Genomic DNA, 18,280 nt, shown 5'->3' on the forward strand with positions numbered 1-18,280 from the left:
GGTTAGCCCAGGCACATCTTATACACACACAGCATGTCTCTAACCCTCAGTCCTTACCACTACCAGTCTAGCCTGCTCAGAAATGACTTGGAAGTAGCAGTTACACTCTAGAGTCTTTTTAAAAGAAATACAAAAAAAGGACAAATATTGTATGATGCCACCTATATGAGGTAGTTGGAGTAGTCAAACTCACAGAGAAAGAAAGTAGACTGCGGGAGGCTGAGGCAGAAGGATCACGTGAGCCCAGGAGTTCAAGACCAGCCTGGACAACATGGCAAAACCCTGTCTCTACAAATACAACAAAACAAAACAAAACAAAACAAACAAACAAACAAAAAAACCCAGCTAGGTACAGTGGCTCATGCCTATGGTCCCAGCTACTGGGGAGGCTGAGGTGGGAGGATCGCTTGAGCCTGGGAGGTCGAGGCTGCAATAAGCCGTGATTGCACCACTGCGCTCCAGCCTGGGCAACACAGTGAAACCCTGTCTCAAGAAAAATAAGTAAATAAAATAAAATAAAAATAAAAAATAAAGTAGAGTAGTGGTTACTCTACTGGAGTTCTGGAGATGATGCACAACATGTGCTTATGGTTGCACAAAAACGTGAATGCCACTGAACTGTACACTCAAAATGGGTTGAAAGGGGGGACTTTATGTTATGTATATTTTACCATGTCAAAAAGTATCAAGCATCTGTGGTTAATAACAGCTTTTCCAGCAGATGGTTTGGTTAAAGAAATTAGGTTTTTATTTTCTAGATTCTGTTCTCGTTGCCACCAAGAGCAGCAGAATAAAGAACCAGCAACAGGCATCAGTCAGCCCCAGTAAGGCAAGATAGGAGGGAAAAGCCCAGCACAGAGAACCCATGGGGACCCCAAAAACACAGCATCCACAGTACCAGGAGTCTGCATGGAGATGGGGGCCCGAAAGACACAGCATCCACAGTGCCAGGAGCCTGCATGGAGATGGGGGCCCCAAACGACACAGGATGTCAGGAGACCCAAACTACTCACTTTTGTTTTGTTTTGTTTTCAAGGCAGTGTTGCTCTGTTGCCCAGGGTGGAGTGGATCATGGCTCACTGCAGCTCCAAACTCCCAGGCTCAAGCGATCCTCCCACCTCAGCCTCCTGAGTAGCTGGGACCACAAGTGCGCACCACCGTGTCTGCCTAATTTTTTTTTTAATTTTTTGTAGCAATGGGGTCCTATTGCGTTGCTCGGGCTGGTCTTGAACTCCCGGACTCAAGCAATCCTCCCTCTTTGGCCTCCCAAAGTGCTGGGATTATAGGCATAAGCCACCGTGCCTGGCTCCAACTTAACATTTTTACAAAGAAAATTTAATGAAACAGTAAAATCTTTCCAGCTTTAGCCACTGGGAACTATGCCAGAATTTAAAAAGCAGTGGGAATCCCTAGACTAAACAGAAAACAAACAACAAATACTTTCCCCTCACCACAAGTATCCCACCAGTTTTTGGTTTTGCTTCGGAGCTGGGCTTCCCCGTCGTCTGGTCTGGCCCTTCTGGAGTGTTGCGCCTGACCAGGGCACATTTCCACCCAAGCTAGAGGGCTGTTTACTTGCTATACTAGACATCAGAACTAATTATAATATATACCCCAAATTACACCCTTCTTTGGAGACTCCAGTGAAAGGTCTTGGCCAAGCAGTGTCCTGGAACCTGGACAAACGGATATGCTAGTTTTGAGCTGATATTGGATACAGGTGAGGCAGGTTAGTGGCTACAGCACCAAGGAGGGGGCCCAGCCCAGTGACTCAAGTCCCATAAAGGAGGCCAGGTGAATGCTCTCGAGGGACCTCAACCTGTAGCAGACACTGAATGTTTTCTACACCTATTAATCAAAGATGATTCCTGGCTCCATCAACAATAACAGACATCCAAGTGAAACAGGAAAAAAAAAGGGGGGATTATTAGCATAGAACAGGCCTAGCTCAAGAAGGCACCTAGGCTAGGAGCAGAACGTCAGTTATTTCTTCCCTTGTATATACCCCAAACTCAGCATTTTAAAAATAATTTTTCATTTACAAAAATTAAAAAATTTTTAATTTTATAATTTCATTTGCATCCTTCTATATTTGCTTTTATTTCACAACAGCAGATTACAGTGGCATATAGCAGCCTTAAAATATTTTGAAGACTTTTAGTAATATACAGAAATGTTCATAATATAAAGTGAATGAAACAGAATATGTAATCATCTATGCAATAAAAGACCTTAAAATATTTTGAAGACTTGCCGGGCGCTGTGGCTCACGCCTGTAATACCAGCACTTTGGGAGGCCGAAGTGGGCAGATCATGAGGTCAGGAGATCAAGACCATCCTGGCTAACACCACGAAACTCCGTCTCTACTAAAAACACAAAAAATTAGCCGGGCATGGTGGCAGGCGCCTGTACTCCCAGCTACTCAAGAGACTAACTCAGGAGAATTGCTTAAACCCGGGAGATGGAGGTTGCAATGAGCTGAGATTACGCCACTGCACTCCAGCCTGGGTGACGGAGCAAGACTCCGTCTCAAAAAACAAAAAAAAATTTTTGAAGACTTTTAATAATATACAGAAATATTCATAATATAAACTGAATGAAACAGGATATATAATCATCTATGCAATAAAAGATTAATTTCATTTCAAGAACATTTAATTTATTTATATATAATTGGAATATTTTTCTCAGAGTTGCAGTTATAAGCCATTGTTTCTTTCTTTGTACTTGTTTGGTATTTTCCAAGTTTTTGACAAAATACATATATTACTATTAAAATAATTTAAACACACACACACACACACACACACACACACACACGAGCTAAGACCAAGTAGTTTAAAAATCTTTCAGGGACATTCTCATGCATGATGCCAAATCTCCCTTAGTCTTTCCAGAGTACATGGGATTCGTACTTAAATGTCCATGAGCTCCTATTATTTCCATCTTTCTTCCCCAAGTTTCAATTAACTGAGGTTTGATTGCAAGATGCGGTTGCTTCTGAGAGGCAGAAATGTACCTCCCCCAGTCCTGGTGCCAGTTCCTCCTCCCTTAAATTAATACTTCAAGGACAAATCTAAAATCTGAAGGCAACAGTACCTTAGTGCTGCTGCACCTGATGTTCGATTTGGCCCTTCCACTCCATTCTGTTCACAACCATGAGCAGGAGGACAGGGACCAGGTCTGCCCAACTTGCCTCAATGTTCAGCCATCCCTCACTTAACAATGCAGCCAAAAAATAACAAATTGCCTGAAAACACCTTCATGTGCAAGGATGCCCATTTTGATAACTAGTGTGTACTTGCCTATGTGTATTGATTTTTACAATATCGCTATTTCTTGGTGTCTAAAATGACATCACCAGTGAATGTTACAGCTTTCCTTAGAGTAAATGATTTTATCACAGTCCTTTCTTCCTTTGGAAGGGAGAGAGCTATATGACAGCAGGGGCCACTGTGGGAAAGAGGGTGTAAGAGCAACGGAAGGTGTGAGGAGTAACCAAAGCTCTGGGCCATTAGATACTCTAAACCACATCTTCAACTAGGACAGGTGCTGTTTTAGGACCAAAGACCAGATGCTTTCCCTTCTCTTTCCCTTAAGTGTAAGACCTGAAACCATATAAACTCTAGAAGAAAACCTAGACAGTACCATTCAGGACATAGGCATGGGCAAAGACTTCATGATGAAAACACCAAAAGCAATGGCAACAAAAGCCAAAATTGACAAATGGGATCTAATTAAACTAAAGAGCTTCTGCATAGTAAAAGAAACTATCATCAGAGTGAACAGGCAACCTACAGAATGCAAGAGCATTTCTGCAATCTATCCATCTGACAAAGGGCTAATATCCAAAATCTACAAAGAACTTAAACAAATTTACAAGAAAAAAACAAAAAACCCCATCAAAAAGTGGGCAAAGGATATGAACAGACACTTCTCAAAAGAAGACATTTATGTGGCCAACAAACATATGAAAAAAAGCTCATCATTATTGGTCATTGGAGAAATGCAAATCAAAACCACAATGAGATACCATCTCACACCAGTTTAAATGGCGATCATTAAAAAGTCAGGAAGCAACAGATGCTGGAGAGGATGTGGAGAAATAGGAACACTTTTACACTGTTGGTGGGAGTGTACATTAGTTCAACCATTGTGGAAGACAGTGTGGCAATTCCTCAAGGATCTAGAACCAGAAATACCATTTGACCAGCAATTCCATTACTGGGTATATACCCAAAGGATTAGAAATCATTGTACTATAAAGACATATGCACACATATGTTTATTACAGCACCATTCTCAATGGGAAAGACTTAGAAGAATCAATCCAAATGTCCATCAATGATGGACTGAATTCAGAAAATGTGACACATATATGCCATGGAATACTATGCAGCCATAACAAAGGATGAGTTCACGTCCTTTGCAGGGACATGGATGACCCTGGAAACCATCATTCTCAGCAAACTAACACAGGAACAGAAAACCAAATATTGCATATTCTCCCACTCATCAGTGGGAATTGAACAATGAAAACACATGGACACAGGGAAGGGAACTTCCACACATCAGGGCCTGTTGGGGTGGGGGTGCTGGGGGAGGGATAGCATTAGGAGAAATACCTAATGTAGATGATGGGTTGATGGGTGTAGCAAAGCACCATGGCACGTGTATACCTATGTAACAAACCTGCACATTCTGCACATGTACTCCAGAACTTAAAGTATAATGAAAAGAAAAATAAACACAGGGTCAGTCTCTAGTAACTCACGATTGTGCCATATTTAAAGGATGAGTGCAGATACAAAGTATGGGGTCCCCAATCTAGAGACCTCATCATGTTAAAAATTCACATAAATTCTGCTTATTCTTATGGGAATTTCTATGTGTGATCCTAATACCTTTTAGAAAAAAAAGGTCCCATGACCAAACTGAAAACACCAGGTGTTTCTCTCTGGAGTCCTTTTGACCCCTGCCAATATACATCCATGTTCTCTTCCCCTAGTGATTTTAATTGCACATTCTCTTGAATAAACATAGTCCATATAGATGTCACTAATGGCAACTCCAGCAAAATTGCAGGCTAATGCATTTCTAACAAAATTACATATATTGAAAGCCTAAAACTATTTTTTAACTCTTCACTGTTCTTGGGAGCCACAGTAGATTTCCTTAGGGCCCAGGAGATGTGAGAAGAGAGGTCACTGCAGGTGTGCAAATCAGGCTCCCTGTTTAAGTAAGACTAGCTCACTGCCTGGTGACCCTGCTCACGGGGCTCAGTGTCCTCGCCAAAAAAACAATGCATGTTTAGGGTCTCCAACATCATCCTCTCTTGCCAAGAAATTATATAAATATTTGTCATCTTGATTAAGTAACTATTGACAGAGCAGGAGTATCGCCATCTTGGAAAGCACTGTCATTCTAAAGTTCACCTTGATTAAAAACCGCCTAAATCTAAAGGGCATCAGCCTAATGGCTAAGGTCAGCATGACCGTAAACCACAAATAACATCTCCAATCGAAAACATTCCAAACCCCTCCCCGACCACAGACATGTCAGCCCTGAGATAAAGTCCCCTTCAGCTAGAGAGATGTCAGCCCAAAGATAACCTCCCCTCTGACCAGAGACATTCCAACCCTGCCATAAACTTCTCCCCAACATACAAACATTCCAAGCTTGTGATAAGCCCCCTACCCTAAAACTAATATATACTCTTAGTCTATAAAAGATAATGCTCCTCACTGAAATTGGCCAGAAGCCCCTCTCAGGTTTATTTCTCTAAAATAAACCCATTTTTAACTGTTAAGCTGCATTTCGTGTTTCTTTCCTCTTTCTTTAACTCTTATAACTATAATTTATTGCATTGAATCACTCTACAGCTACTGTGCCCCTGAACACTACCTTAATAAAGTTGAAGAATCATATACAGGCAAATTTGGTATCATCCTGTATGCTACCTAATTCAACTAAATGCTCATCATGGCCGGGCACGGTGGCTCACGCCTATAATCCCAGCACTTTGGGAGGCCGAGGCGGGTGGATCATGAGGTCAAGAGATCGAGACCATCTTGGCTAACACAGTGAAACCCCGTCTCTACTAAAAATACAAAAACTTAGCTGGGCACGGTGGTGGGCGCCTGTAGTCCCAGCTACTCAGGAGGCTGAGGCAGGAGAATGGTGTGAACCCGGGAGGCGGAGTTTGCAGTGAGCCAAGGTCGTGCCACTGCGCTCAAGCCTGGGCGACAGAGTGAGACTCCACCTCCAAAAAAAAATGCTCATCATCTGCAAAAATTCTGATCACTAAATTTTCTTTCAGGCTTAGTTTGGAGGTCAAATAAGATTTTTCTCCTTTAAAATGAGTTTATATAGGCCAGGCGCAGTGGCTCACGCTTGTAATCCCAGCACTTTGGGAGGCCGAGGCAGGTGGATCATGAGGTCAGGAGATCACGACCACAGTGAAACCCCGTCTCTACTAAAAATACGGAAAATTAGCCAGGCGTGGTGGCGGGCGCCTGTAATCCCAGCTACTCGGAGAGGCTGAGGCAGGAGAATGGCGTGAACCTGGGAGGCGGAGCTTGCAGTGAGCTGAGACTGCGCCACTGCACTCCAGCCTGGGCAACAGAACAAGACTCCATCTCCAAAAAAAAATAAAAATAAAAAATAAAAAATAAAATGAGTTTATATATAATAAGCTGAATACACACAGTAGAATAAATACTACTCCAAATTTCTAAAGTTCTCAAAATAACACCTAGGTCATCTTCTGCACTCTAAAGAGATGGGTCCAAAACAAGAAACTGACTAATCAAAATTTTAAAACTCTGCAATTTAAGTCCTCTGAACAGCTCATGGCATCTGAGAGCAGAAGTAGAGCTGGCAGTCACATGGTCCAAGTCTATCTCTTCCTTTGGAAAATAGACCAGGGAAGATGAGGCAGCTCACCCACAGTCATACACTGGCCAAGTCCAGAGAGACAGCAAGGTAGAGCTATGCTCCCCTCCTAGGTGACACCCAATGAGACCAATGTGCCAGCTTGCTGTTCTTCAAATCTTTAAACTACTCCTCATTCACTTCTTTTTTTTTTTTTTCTTTTGAGGTGGAGTCTCGCTCTGTTGCCAGGCTGGAGTGCAGTGGTGCAATCTTGGCTCACTGCAGCCTCCACCTCCGAGGTTCAAGCGATTCTCCTGCCTCAGTCTCCCGAGTATCTAGGACTATAGGTGCGTGCCACCACGCCCAGATAATTTTTGTATTTTTAGTAGAGACGGGGTTTCACCACGTTGGCCAGGATGGTCTTGATCTCTTGACCTCATGATCCGCCTGCCTCGGTCATTCGCTTATTATTAAATGATAGTTTTACTTCTCTCTTCAGAAGCTATGTCTATGTAATTATAAGACATCTGCTTTTTATAGTTGATGCAGAAAAAACATAGTCAAATCTCCTAAGCAGTCTTAGCCACTGGCTGAGAACGGCTGCCAAGAGACCCAGCCAGAGTAATGTGGAAGTTGCATTTTTTGCCTGGAGGCTAAGGGGTTATCCACTAAGCAAGCCTACAGCCTGGGGGAAAAAATGTAAATAAAAGGGCACATCTTGTGGAAGTATTGGCACACTAACCTGAGTAGTTAGGTCTGTGGTAATTGTGAGGTAGTTTTCTGAAAAGGAAACAAAATGATTCACTAAAAGGCATGACACAGTATGGGATGGTGCCAAGTATCATGTCACAGAAAGTGAAAATGTAACAGATCAAAGAAGGCTCCACTCCAAAGCGGAGGAATTGCAGGAAAAAGGTTCTTGCTTCCACGCTGTGTGGCTCTGACCTCATTTTGTGCTTTTAACAACCACAGGCCAACCCAATTCTAAAACTGTGCATGCAACAAAGTCCTGATGCAAAAAACAAAAACAGAAAAGCAAAACACCATCTGGCTAAGAGGAAAGAGTGGAGAATACAAAAGGGGTGGCGAGAAGAGAAGCATCTACCTGCCCGTCTGCAGCATTCTGAGACATGACAGCTGGGTCTCTGGGAAAACAGAGTATTCCAGATACAGGTCCTGGCTTAGCTTATCCCTGTCACACACAACCCCCCACCTCATCTAGCTTGCTCTTAAAAAACAAAGTGGAGTACTGAGATGATGGTCTGAGGCTTAGGGCCAGTCTCATTTCCAGAGACAGACTTTCCATCTCTTCCTGCCCCACGGTGCACGGGGGCTACATCAGCACTGGGAGGCGGTGGGGAGAGGTGGAAGGCAGGGGTGGCAGGGTAACTGAAGGGATGAGAGAGCTGCACTGGTTTTTATTTTTTGGGTTTTTTTTTTCTTTTGAGACAGGGTCTCACCATGTTGCCCAGGCTGGAATGCAGTGGCTAGTCACAGGTGCAATCCCACTACTGAACAGTGCAGGAGTTCTGACCTGCTCCGTTTCTGATCTGGGCCAGTTGACCCCTCCTTAGGCAACCTGGTGGTCCCCTGCTTTTGGTGGTGGTGGGGGGATCCCCATATTGATGCAGACACACAATTGGCATAGCACACTATAGCCCAGAACTCTCTAGCTCAAGCAATTGCACTGTTTAAAAAGCCCCACATGGCCAGGGTGATTTTGACGTCTCCTCCTACCCGGTAAGAAACACTGTTCCCACTCACTGGTAGAGCTCTTGGGTCCAGCTGTACTTGATATGATACGTAGGTCAGGTGGGAAGTAGCCTCCCAGGCCCAGCCCCTGAGTCTCTGTTAACCAACAGTTCCAACACTGCCAAGCTCAGATTGAACACACACTGTCAGTTATCCTTCAGCTTTCTAAAGGGACCAGTGGTTTGCTTAAACAGAAAACAAAAGGCTTTTGCTTTTGAGGCAGCATTAACATAATGACATTTAAAAAGAAAGGAAGAGGCCTGGCAAGGTGGCTCATGCCTCTAATCCCAGCACTTTGGGAGGCCGAGGTGGCCGGATCACCCAAGGTCAGGAGTTTGAGACCAGCCTGGGCATCATGGTGAAACCTCATCTCTACAAAAAATACAAAAAAAAACACAAAAATTAGCTGGGTGTGGTGGTGGGCGCCTGTAATCCCAGCTATGCCAGAGGCTGAGGCAGGAGAATCGTTTGAACTCAGGAGGTGGAGGTTGCAATGAGCTGAGATTGCGCCACTGCACTCCAGCCTGGGCTACAGAGTGATACTCTGTCTCAATCAATAAATAAATAAATAAATAAATAAATAAATAAATAAATAAATAAATATTAAAACTAAAAAAAAAAAAAAGGAAGCAAGAACACATACCTGAAGGAAGCAATTATTGCTGTAACTTCATCATCTGGATAAAACTGTGTAATTGCATGATGTGCCCCAAGCAATTCCTTCCCATCTTTCCACCAAGAAATTGTGGTGTCCTGGTATATATTAGGTACACTGATGGAGCAATTAAATTTGACACCTTTATGTTCAGAAAGTATTATGTGTCCAACTGTGTGTTTGAAGGCAAGAGGTGGTAGGGGCTTTGACTCGACAGAGGTCACCCGGGGAATGGCTACATTTCCTGTATGTGGTCTTCCAGGCTGGGTTGGTGAGAACATCAAGGCAGGCTGGTACCCACTGGCGTGAGGAAGGGATAATAGCGGTGTGTGGTCAGTTTGCAGGCTCCCTGGAAAAGGTCCCAGGAATAGCGGGTAAGGCTTGGCTTCTTCTCTTGCCTCAGTGATAGCTGTAAAACAGAACACCCAAATTTTAGCCTTTTAAATAAGAAGAGTTTCTCAAGTAGGTTCCCAACTTCTTAGGCCATGAAGAGAGAGCACTGGGGTGTCCTCTGTGCCCCAGGAAAAGATAAGCAGAATTCATCAACACACACATCTGGACAATTCTCATTCACCAGTTCATTCGTTTGTAAACTCGCCTCTGGAAGAGTCTTGAAGAAACATAACTACCCCTACCAAAAATAAAAATTTTCTTATTACTGACTCATTCCAAGTCCTTCATGCCCAACTCAGCAGTATAAGAAGAAGGTGATGATACAGCAGGGCTCAAGGTCACTTTTCTTGGCCAGGCGCGGTGGTTCACACCTGTAATCTTGGCACTTTGGGAGGCGGAGACGGGAGGATCACCTGAGGTCAGGAGTTTGAGACCAGCCTGGCCAACATGGCAAAAACCTGTCTCTACTAAACATACAAAAATTAGCTGGGCATGGTGGCATATTCCCGTAATCCCAGCTACTCAGGAGGCTGAAGCAGGAGAACAGCTTGAACCTGGGAGGCGGAGGTTACAGTGAGCCAAGGTAGCACCACAGCACTCCAGCCTGGGTGGCAGAGCGAGACCCTGTCTCAAAACAAATAACTTTTCTTACTGTCTGCTCTGTCAGAGACTATGCTGCAAATTTGGCTAATAGTCTTTAAAAAGCTGCTCAAGTTTCAGAAAAAACAAACAAACAAACAAACAAAAACAAAATTAGCCAGATGTGTTGGCATGCATCTGTAGTCCCAGCTACTTGGGGGGCTGAGGAAGGAGGATCACTTGAGCCCAGGAGATCAAGGCTGTGGTCAGCCAAGGCTGTGCCACTGCACTCCAGCCTGGGTGACAGAGTAAGACCCTGTCTAAAAAAAAAAAAAAGCTGCTCATGGCCACAAAGAGATGAGTTTATAATTTTTGTGCTTTAACAACAAAAAACGTGTGCTTAAGTTACCAGCTATAGAATACTGAAGCTTCCAGGAAAATGCTTGCTTGCTGGAATAAACCTGGAAATGTTTTTATTTCATCTGGTCCACAAATATTTTAGACGGTTTCTGAGCAAGGGAAGGCTCATAATAGCTGTACTTTTAGCTTTCTGAGTGGCATTTTTGGACACAGATTCTACACTGGTTGTTATCTATTCAAATAGGTTGGGAGGGAGTGAGTGAGACAGGCAGGTGAGAGAGACATAGGCCCAGCATTCTACATCATGGGTTGGTGACTGGGGGTACACAGTGGAGGCTCCATCCTTGCTCAAGGGCTGGCCTCCTGCTGTGCTCAGGACATCATGCCCTCCTGGGCTCCTGAGTGTGTGTGTGCAAGGAGTAGGGTGTTCTCTGCTCAGAGTTGTGCCCAATTTAGCAAATAACACAGGATGCCCAGTTAAGCTTGAATTTCAGATGAACAACAAATTGTTTTTTAAAGAAACAGGGCCTTCTTGCCCTGTCACCCAGGCTGCAGAGCAGTGGTGCGGTAACTCACTGCAACTTCAACCTCCTAGGCTCAAGCGATCCTCCTACCTCAGCCTCCTGAGTAGGTTGGACTATAGGCTCGTGCTACCACGCCCAGCTAGTTTAAAGTTTTTTCTTGTAGGGAGGGAGTCTGGCTATGTGCCCAGGCTGGAATTTTTTAAATTTAAAGTATTCAGTTAAGTGTTTAATTGGCTAATGGGAGATATAAGCAGGAAATTGTGGGGCAGAAGGGGGGGAGGGGATCTGGGAATTTTTCCTCTAGCTTCCTCTCTGCCAAGCCACTCTGGACCGCACATACACCTCAACTGAAGGACATACCCCTGTCTGGGAGCCCTTGCCATGCAGCTCCCTCTCCCATTCCAGCAACTGCTCCCTCCCAGGCCCCTTTGATGTTGGGGGCCAACTCTCATGGCTGTTGCCTTTGGGAACTGCCTCCTTAGTGAGTCAGGATCAATGCCAGATAGAAGAGAAGAGATTTTCCTACAAGGACACAGGAAGACTTTTCCTTATCCTGAGGTCTTAGCGAGTGTGGGAGTATAGGGCCTTCTGTGTGCTTTAGGGGAGGGCTACGTGGATCAGCTGTGGGCTGGCCCGGGGCCCAGCTGTCCAGAGAGATGAGTGTGCTGTCATGGGAGTGTTCACTTATGCCAGGGAGTGAAGATCAGGATGACAACAGACAGGGACCATTGCCTCTCCAGTCAGTCACAGCCCACATGCCAGGCAAACCTTCACAAGGGTGGACCTATGCTCTTGGTAGGAGGAGGGGGCTCCTCTTCCTCTGATGTGTGGATGCTTTCTGCAGCAATGCATGTTCTGGCTGTTTATCTCATGCCTGCAGAGCTCCCTCAAGGGTGCTCTACTTACTCATGTAGGCTTTGTTTTTGTTTGTTTTCTGAGATGGAGTCTCGCTCTCTCGCCAGGCTGGAGTGGAGTGCAGTGGCGCAATCTCACTTCTCTGCAACCTCCGCCTCCCAGGTTGACGTGATTTTCCTGCCTCAGCCTCCTGAGTAGCTGGGACTACAGGCGCGTGCCACCATGCCCGGCTAATTTTTGTATTATTAGTAGAGACAGGGTTTCACCATGTTAGCCAGGATGGTCTTGATCTCTTGACCTCATGATCCGCCTGCCTCAGCCTCCCAAAGTGCTGGGATTACAGGCGTGAGTCACCACACTCGGCCCTTTATTCATGTACTTTGAAGCCTTGACAATTCACCTTTGCCACTTGGATGGGCACACTCATCTGTGGTTCTTCCTATTCACTGAGCTACAGAGGACTCAGGAGTCAGGGGTTTAACCCAAATCACTTTTTTCCCCCATTTAAATATAGGTCCCTTTCTTAGAAGGCAAAAATGGGAAGTGGGAGAAGCAAATAATACCTTTGGTGGTTTAATTTATTTAAGAATATTTTAAGTTTTTAATTGGAAAGTTAACAAATTTGTTGTGAAAAAATTCAAATAGTTATTGAAGCATATACAATATAAAATGAAAGTCTGGGGCCAGGCGTGGTGGTTCACACCTGTAATCCCAGCACTTTGGGAGGCCGAGGCAGGCGGATCACGAGGTCAGGAGATCGAGACCATCCTGGCTAACACGGTGAAACCCCGTCTCTACTAAAAATACAAAAAATTAGCCAGGCGTGGTGGCAGACGCCTGTAGTCCCAGCTACTCGGGAGGCTGAGGAAGGAAAATGGCGGAACCTGGGAGGCGGAGCTTGCCAGCCTGGGGGACAGAGCAGGAAAAAAAAAAAAAAAAGAAAGTCTGTTTTGTAAGCCCAACCGTGCAAGATAATAACCTCTGATTACAATTTCGGGTATAATCTTCAGTTTTCCATGAGCCAAGCTGTTCACTAAACAAAGTATTAACTTGGTTACGGGCAAGGCCACCCACTAAGGTGACATCACTGAAGTCAGGGAGCCACAAAACCCACCCTGAAATCACTCAACACTCTAGATGGTTTAAAAGATATCTGGGCCAGGCACGGTGGCTCACGCCTGTAATCCCAGCACTTTGGGAGGCCGAAGTGGGTGGATCACCTGAGGTCAGGAGTTCGAGACCAGCCTGGCCAACATGGTGAAACCCCATATCTACTAAAAATACCAAAATTTAGCTGGGTGTAGTGGCGGATGCCTGTAATCCCAGCTACTCAGGAGGCTGAGACAGGAGAATCGCTTGAACCCGGGAGGCAGAGGTTGCAGTAAGCCAAGATCGTGCCATTGCACTCCAGCCTGGGCAACAAGAGAGAAACTCCGTCTCAAAAAAAAAAAAAAATATATATATATATACATATATATATATATATATGTATATATATACGTATATATATATGTATATATATATACATATATATACGTATATATATATACGTATATATATACATATATATATATATATATGTATATATATATGATCTGCACAATTTGATTTACCAGAAGTTGATAGAATGATTTGATTGCCAACAGATATTTATATAGCACCTCCTGGGTTCAAGATTTGCTACAACAGTCAAATGGGATAAAGAAAGAGACTTATTTCAGGAACAGAGCCACAGTGGGTCCCAGGAGCTAAAGGGGAGATGGACATGGCTATCTGGGGGTGGGGAGGGGAGGCTGCCCATAGCATCAGGGAGGCCTTCTCTGACTAACCTCCTATAGTTAGCACCCCCAGGTTAGGTGCTAGGACCCTTTTGTAATACATCTTATGATTACTCATCCAGTTCTTTCTCCACTGCCGGACTGAAAGCTCCATGATACCTACCACCTACACTACAGCCAGTATGTAGGAGGTACTCAAAATAGGTTTGTTGAATGAGTGAGTAAAGAATGGATCTGAGGAGGGATGGAGAAGGTGCCTGGGGCTGCCAGGGTCAAAGGCGGTGGGAAACTGAAGAGACAGGAAGTAGCCCAACCAGTTTGGGAACAGCACTTTAGCTGAAGAGTAGAGCTACTCTGCTAAAACAAAAATGGGAGATAAACCAAAATTAAGGTGAATGTGGAGAGCCCTGAATCCTAGCTGAGGCAGGAGAAGTTCCTGGAAGACTTCTGAGCAAGGGAGAGCAAGGCTCAGAGCTAGGCTTGATGAGGGGCATTCTGGCACCAGCAACTGGCTGAGTAGGAGGAAGAAGAGCAGGAAGTGGGAACCTTCCAGGAAGGCAGTGAAGACCTGACTACAGGGACAGTCAGTGAGGAGTAGGAAGGATTCAGGAGACCGAGAAGGGAGGGCTGACAGCAACAGCAACCTCACTACCGCCAGTGTTCCACAAAGGAAAGTCAGTCTGACACCAAATATTGAGGAAAGACGCGATCCTGGCATAAAGGAGAGTTCTCAGGAGTGGACAGCTGGTGGCTGGAGGCTGCTCAGGCTCAGTTTGCTCATAGGGAAAGTGGGGATGGCAACCATGGTGCCTCATAGGGTTGCCAACGGGAATAAAGGAATTATTACTGTCTGGATCACAGTAAGCACTCAATGTTAGCTATTATTTTAATTATTTTCTCATTTTATTATGAGTCAGTAAAAACCTTCCATGGTGTAACTCTTGAGAACTGTTGGGACTGAGGCTGGACCCCCACATGGCTGGTGAGATTGGTGAGGCTCATACTGCACAATTTTAGGGGGGTGGTACTGCCATTCACATCGTTGTTGGCTGTATAAATTGTTCTCTAGAGCTGTGCAATGTATAACCTCATCAGCCCTATGTGGGGGCCCTGGGTGATTATACAAAATGTGAAGAAAGAAAAGCCAAAACAAAAACCATTCCAAGGTTTTGGACCCAAGGGTTGGGGCAATGATGAATTAGAGATTATATTTTAAGTTGCTAAATTTTTCATTTTTTCTATTACTTTGGTTGTATAATGTACCTTTTCCCCCTGTTTTTCCCCCACAGAAGTGGAATACTCCCAAAATTATTTTTGGGGAGTGACTGCAGATGAGTTCAGACTGAAAGGCTTACCCACATCAAAGACTTAATGCAAATGTGGTCCTTTCTACACAGCACATGGAAAAGTGGGGGGCCTCTGGTTGTAATTTGGGTGGAATTCACAAGAAATCTCCACCTTATCCCTCCCACCTTCTCCCAGGATTGCTTCCTCATGTGGACTGGATAAACAGCTGGAGTGGAATTTTAACTTCACATAAACGAGTGCTGCTAAGCTGCCTTGGATCACCAGCCTCCCACTCAGGTCCCAGAGTAGCTGCCCAGCTGCTCCAGCAGCTGCATTTACCAATTCCAGGGGCCACTCCATCCAGTCCTGGACTTGTGTGGTGCAGCACCCCTGCCCTGTGCCCATGTGTTTACAATCACCATGCAGCCCTTGACCAGAGCCCTAACATCCGCTTCTTAAAGTCAGGGCTTTCGTCTCCATCATCTGTCTCCGGCACCCAGCACAGAAGATGCCCACAGGACATGATTAGTGAATGTTTATTCACATACTGCTCATTTTTCTGTGTGAGTTTGCCTTGTTTTTCTGAACATACTTGTCTGTAACTTCCTTGAAGGCTGGAGGTGGCATCGTCTGAACCCACCATGATGATTGGCATGGAGTCACATGCAGCAAACATTTACAGAATAAACGGGTGTGACGTGCAGAGGTCCTGAAGGGTGAGCAGGGAAGAGAGGTGGTCCAGGCAAGGACACTGCTGTGGCTGGAGGCAGAACTTGGAGAGGCTGTCAGCATGCCTATGACACACAATTACAGTGGCTCAGACATTTAGGGACTTTGTGAATAGTCTCTTAGACTCAAAATTGGTTCACTAGGGCATGCCAGTAAAGAATGTTATTTTCCATGTGATCAACTAGTGCACCCTACCCTCAAATCCATGAATCCTTGCTGAGCACTTGTCAAATGCAGTGTGCAAAGGCAGATGGGCTGGTGGGCAGTGCTGTTCAGAGGTTAGCTAGCAGCTTCGCAGTCAGAGGGCTGAGGCCCACCCAGTCCTTCACCACCTCAAGGTATGGCCTCAGGAAAGCTCTATAACTTCTTTGAACTCTTGTGAGGACAAGAGGTTCTCAGCAGTAGGAGCTGATAGACATCGAGTCCACCAGCACACTCCAAAGATATTGGCTGATATGGCTGTTATTGGCTTGCATTTGAACCCTGGCCTGCTGGCCACCTAAAGTAGGAATTTCTAAAGCCAGGTCTGGGCCCTGTGGGGATAAGGGCTGAGTTTAATCAGTGATGTCCATCTTGGACAATGCGTGGGAAAGGGCAATACTAAAGTAATATAATTGCCAGCCATGAGTGAGAGGAAAAAATATACATCAGGCTTGGGATGCGAAGGGCTCTCAGCTCTAAGGCATCTCTCAATCTCTCTAGGGATGGTCTCCACAAGCCTTTCCTAACATGAGCTCCTTTGATTTTCTTGAAGCTTGGTGATCACAGCCCAAGGTCATCCCCAAGGTGAATAAAGAAAGCAGCAGCAACTGAAATTGCAGGTCCCATGATAGTGGGTGGGGATGTGGCAGCAAGCAGCCTCCCTGGCCCTGGAGTCCCTCCATGCTGTGGGAAGAGGGCTGAGCAGGGCAGGTGGCAGCCCTGTGGGACTGAGGGTGCTGGCTGCTGAACTCTGTTCAGTTCCACCCCACCCCAGCCACCCCAGGATGCTGTGTGCCATCAGCCTGCTTTATGATCCCAGGCACCTGGGAAGAGAGAGGAATAGCTCCTCTACCAGAGTTACAGTAATGGCAGGAGTGAGTGCCAGCCTGGGGGACCCATTACTCCTGCTCTTTCTATTCATTCCCCAACAATAAAATGGGCAGAAGCATCAGTTGAGCTCTCTAAAGTTCAGCCTCAAACTCAAGAGGCCCAGGCTAGGTGTGGTGGCCCCCAGCACTTTGGGAGGCTGAAGCGGGAGGATTGCCTGAGCCCAGGAGTTCAAGATCAGCCTGGGCAACAGAGTGAGACGAGTCTCTACCAAAAACAAAAATAAAATAAAAACGAGACCCAGAGGAGGATGCAAAAGAGTGAGGGCTTATCTTTCAGCTCCTAGAGGTTCTTTGCTTCCCACCTCAAGCACACATGAACATATGGCACATAAATGCATGGCCAAGAGGATGCACCTTATTCCAGAGGTACGCTGTTTCCTCACCAGTCTTGCTGTCTGCTGAAGGTATTTGCTATCAAACAGCCCTACAGCCCTTCTGCAGGTGGGTTTGTGATTTAGAGAAAGGCTTTTTTTTTTTTTTTTTTTTTTTTTTTTTTTGAGATGGAGTCTCAGTCTGTTACAGCCCAGGCTGGACTGCAGTGGCGTGATCTCAGCTCACTGCAAACCTCGCCTCCAGGGTTCAAGCAATTCTCCTGCCTCAGCCTCCTGAGTAGCTAGGATTACAGGCAGGTACCATCATGCCCAACTAATTTTTGTATTTTAGTAAAGACCAAGTTTCACCATGTTGGTCAGGCTGGTGTCGAACTCCTGACTTCAGGTGATCTGCCCGCCTCTGCCTCCCAAAGTTCAGAGAAAGGCTTTTGCATCTGGAATCCTGTAAATGCTGGTATCTCTGTTTCCCTACCCTCTCTAGGAGAAAACGCAGAACCTAGACCGGTGACCCCACCCCCCATTCTGTGTGCACACACCAGGCTGATATTTGAATCATGTCCTGAACAGCTGCCCTGTCACCCAGGTTAAGGACTCCCACCCCACTCCCTTTACCCCCACAGCTATCTGAGGCCAAACATAGCACAAAAGGAAATTTTCTACTTGGTACTATTTATGCAATACCCAAAGGATTCCTGATTGATAAAGTGTAGTGGCCAGGCGCAGTGGCTCACGCCTGTAATCCCAGCACTTTGGGAGGCCGAGGCGGGCAGATCACCTGAGGTCAGGAGTTCAAGACCAGCCTAGCCAACATGGCAAAACCCCGTCTCTACTAAAAAATACAAAAAGTAGCCAGGCCTGGTGGCAGGTGCCTGTAATCCCAGCTACTCGGGAGGGTGAGGCAGGGAGAATTGCTTGAACCAGGGAGGCGGGAGGCAGAAGTTGCAGTGAGCTGAGATCACGCCACTGCACTCCAGCCTAGGCAACACAGTGAGACTCCGTTTCGGAAAATAAATAAATAAATAAATAAATAAATAAATAAATAAATAAATAAATAAAATAAAGAGTAGCAAC

The 18,280-nt window shown here is 45.4% G+C and overlaps 1 protein-coding gene across 4 annotated transcripts in view; it reads right to left on the reverse strand.

The window, feature by feature from the left end:
* MERTK (MER proto-oncogene, tyrosine kinase) overlaps positions 1-18,280 on the reverse strand; it is a 134,424-nt gene that overhangs the window by 90,811 nt on the left and 25,333 nt on the right. For 3 of the 4 annotated variants that reach the window (XM_055243481.2, XM_055243483.2, XM_055243482.2), the window contains exon 2: positions 9,270-9,690. In XM_055243481.2, the coding sequence (XP_055099456.1) occupies positions 9,270-9,690 (421 nt within the window). Of the gene's footprint in view, positions 1-9,269; positions 9,691-15,649; positions 15,852-18,280 lie in introns of all 4 variants that reach the window. The other variant, XM_063616644.1, reaches the window with a different exon arrangement.

This window comes from Symphalangus syndactylus, chromosome 14 (genome assembly GCF_028878055.3).
Source record: "Symphalangus syndactylus isolate Jambi chromosome 14, NHGRI_mSymSyn1-v2.1_pri, whole genome shotgun sequence".
Lineage (NCBI taxonomy): Eukaryota > Metazoa > Chordata > Mammalia > Primates > Hylobatidae > Symphalangus > Symphalangus syndactylus.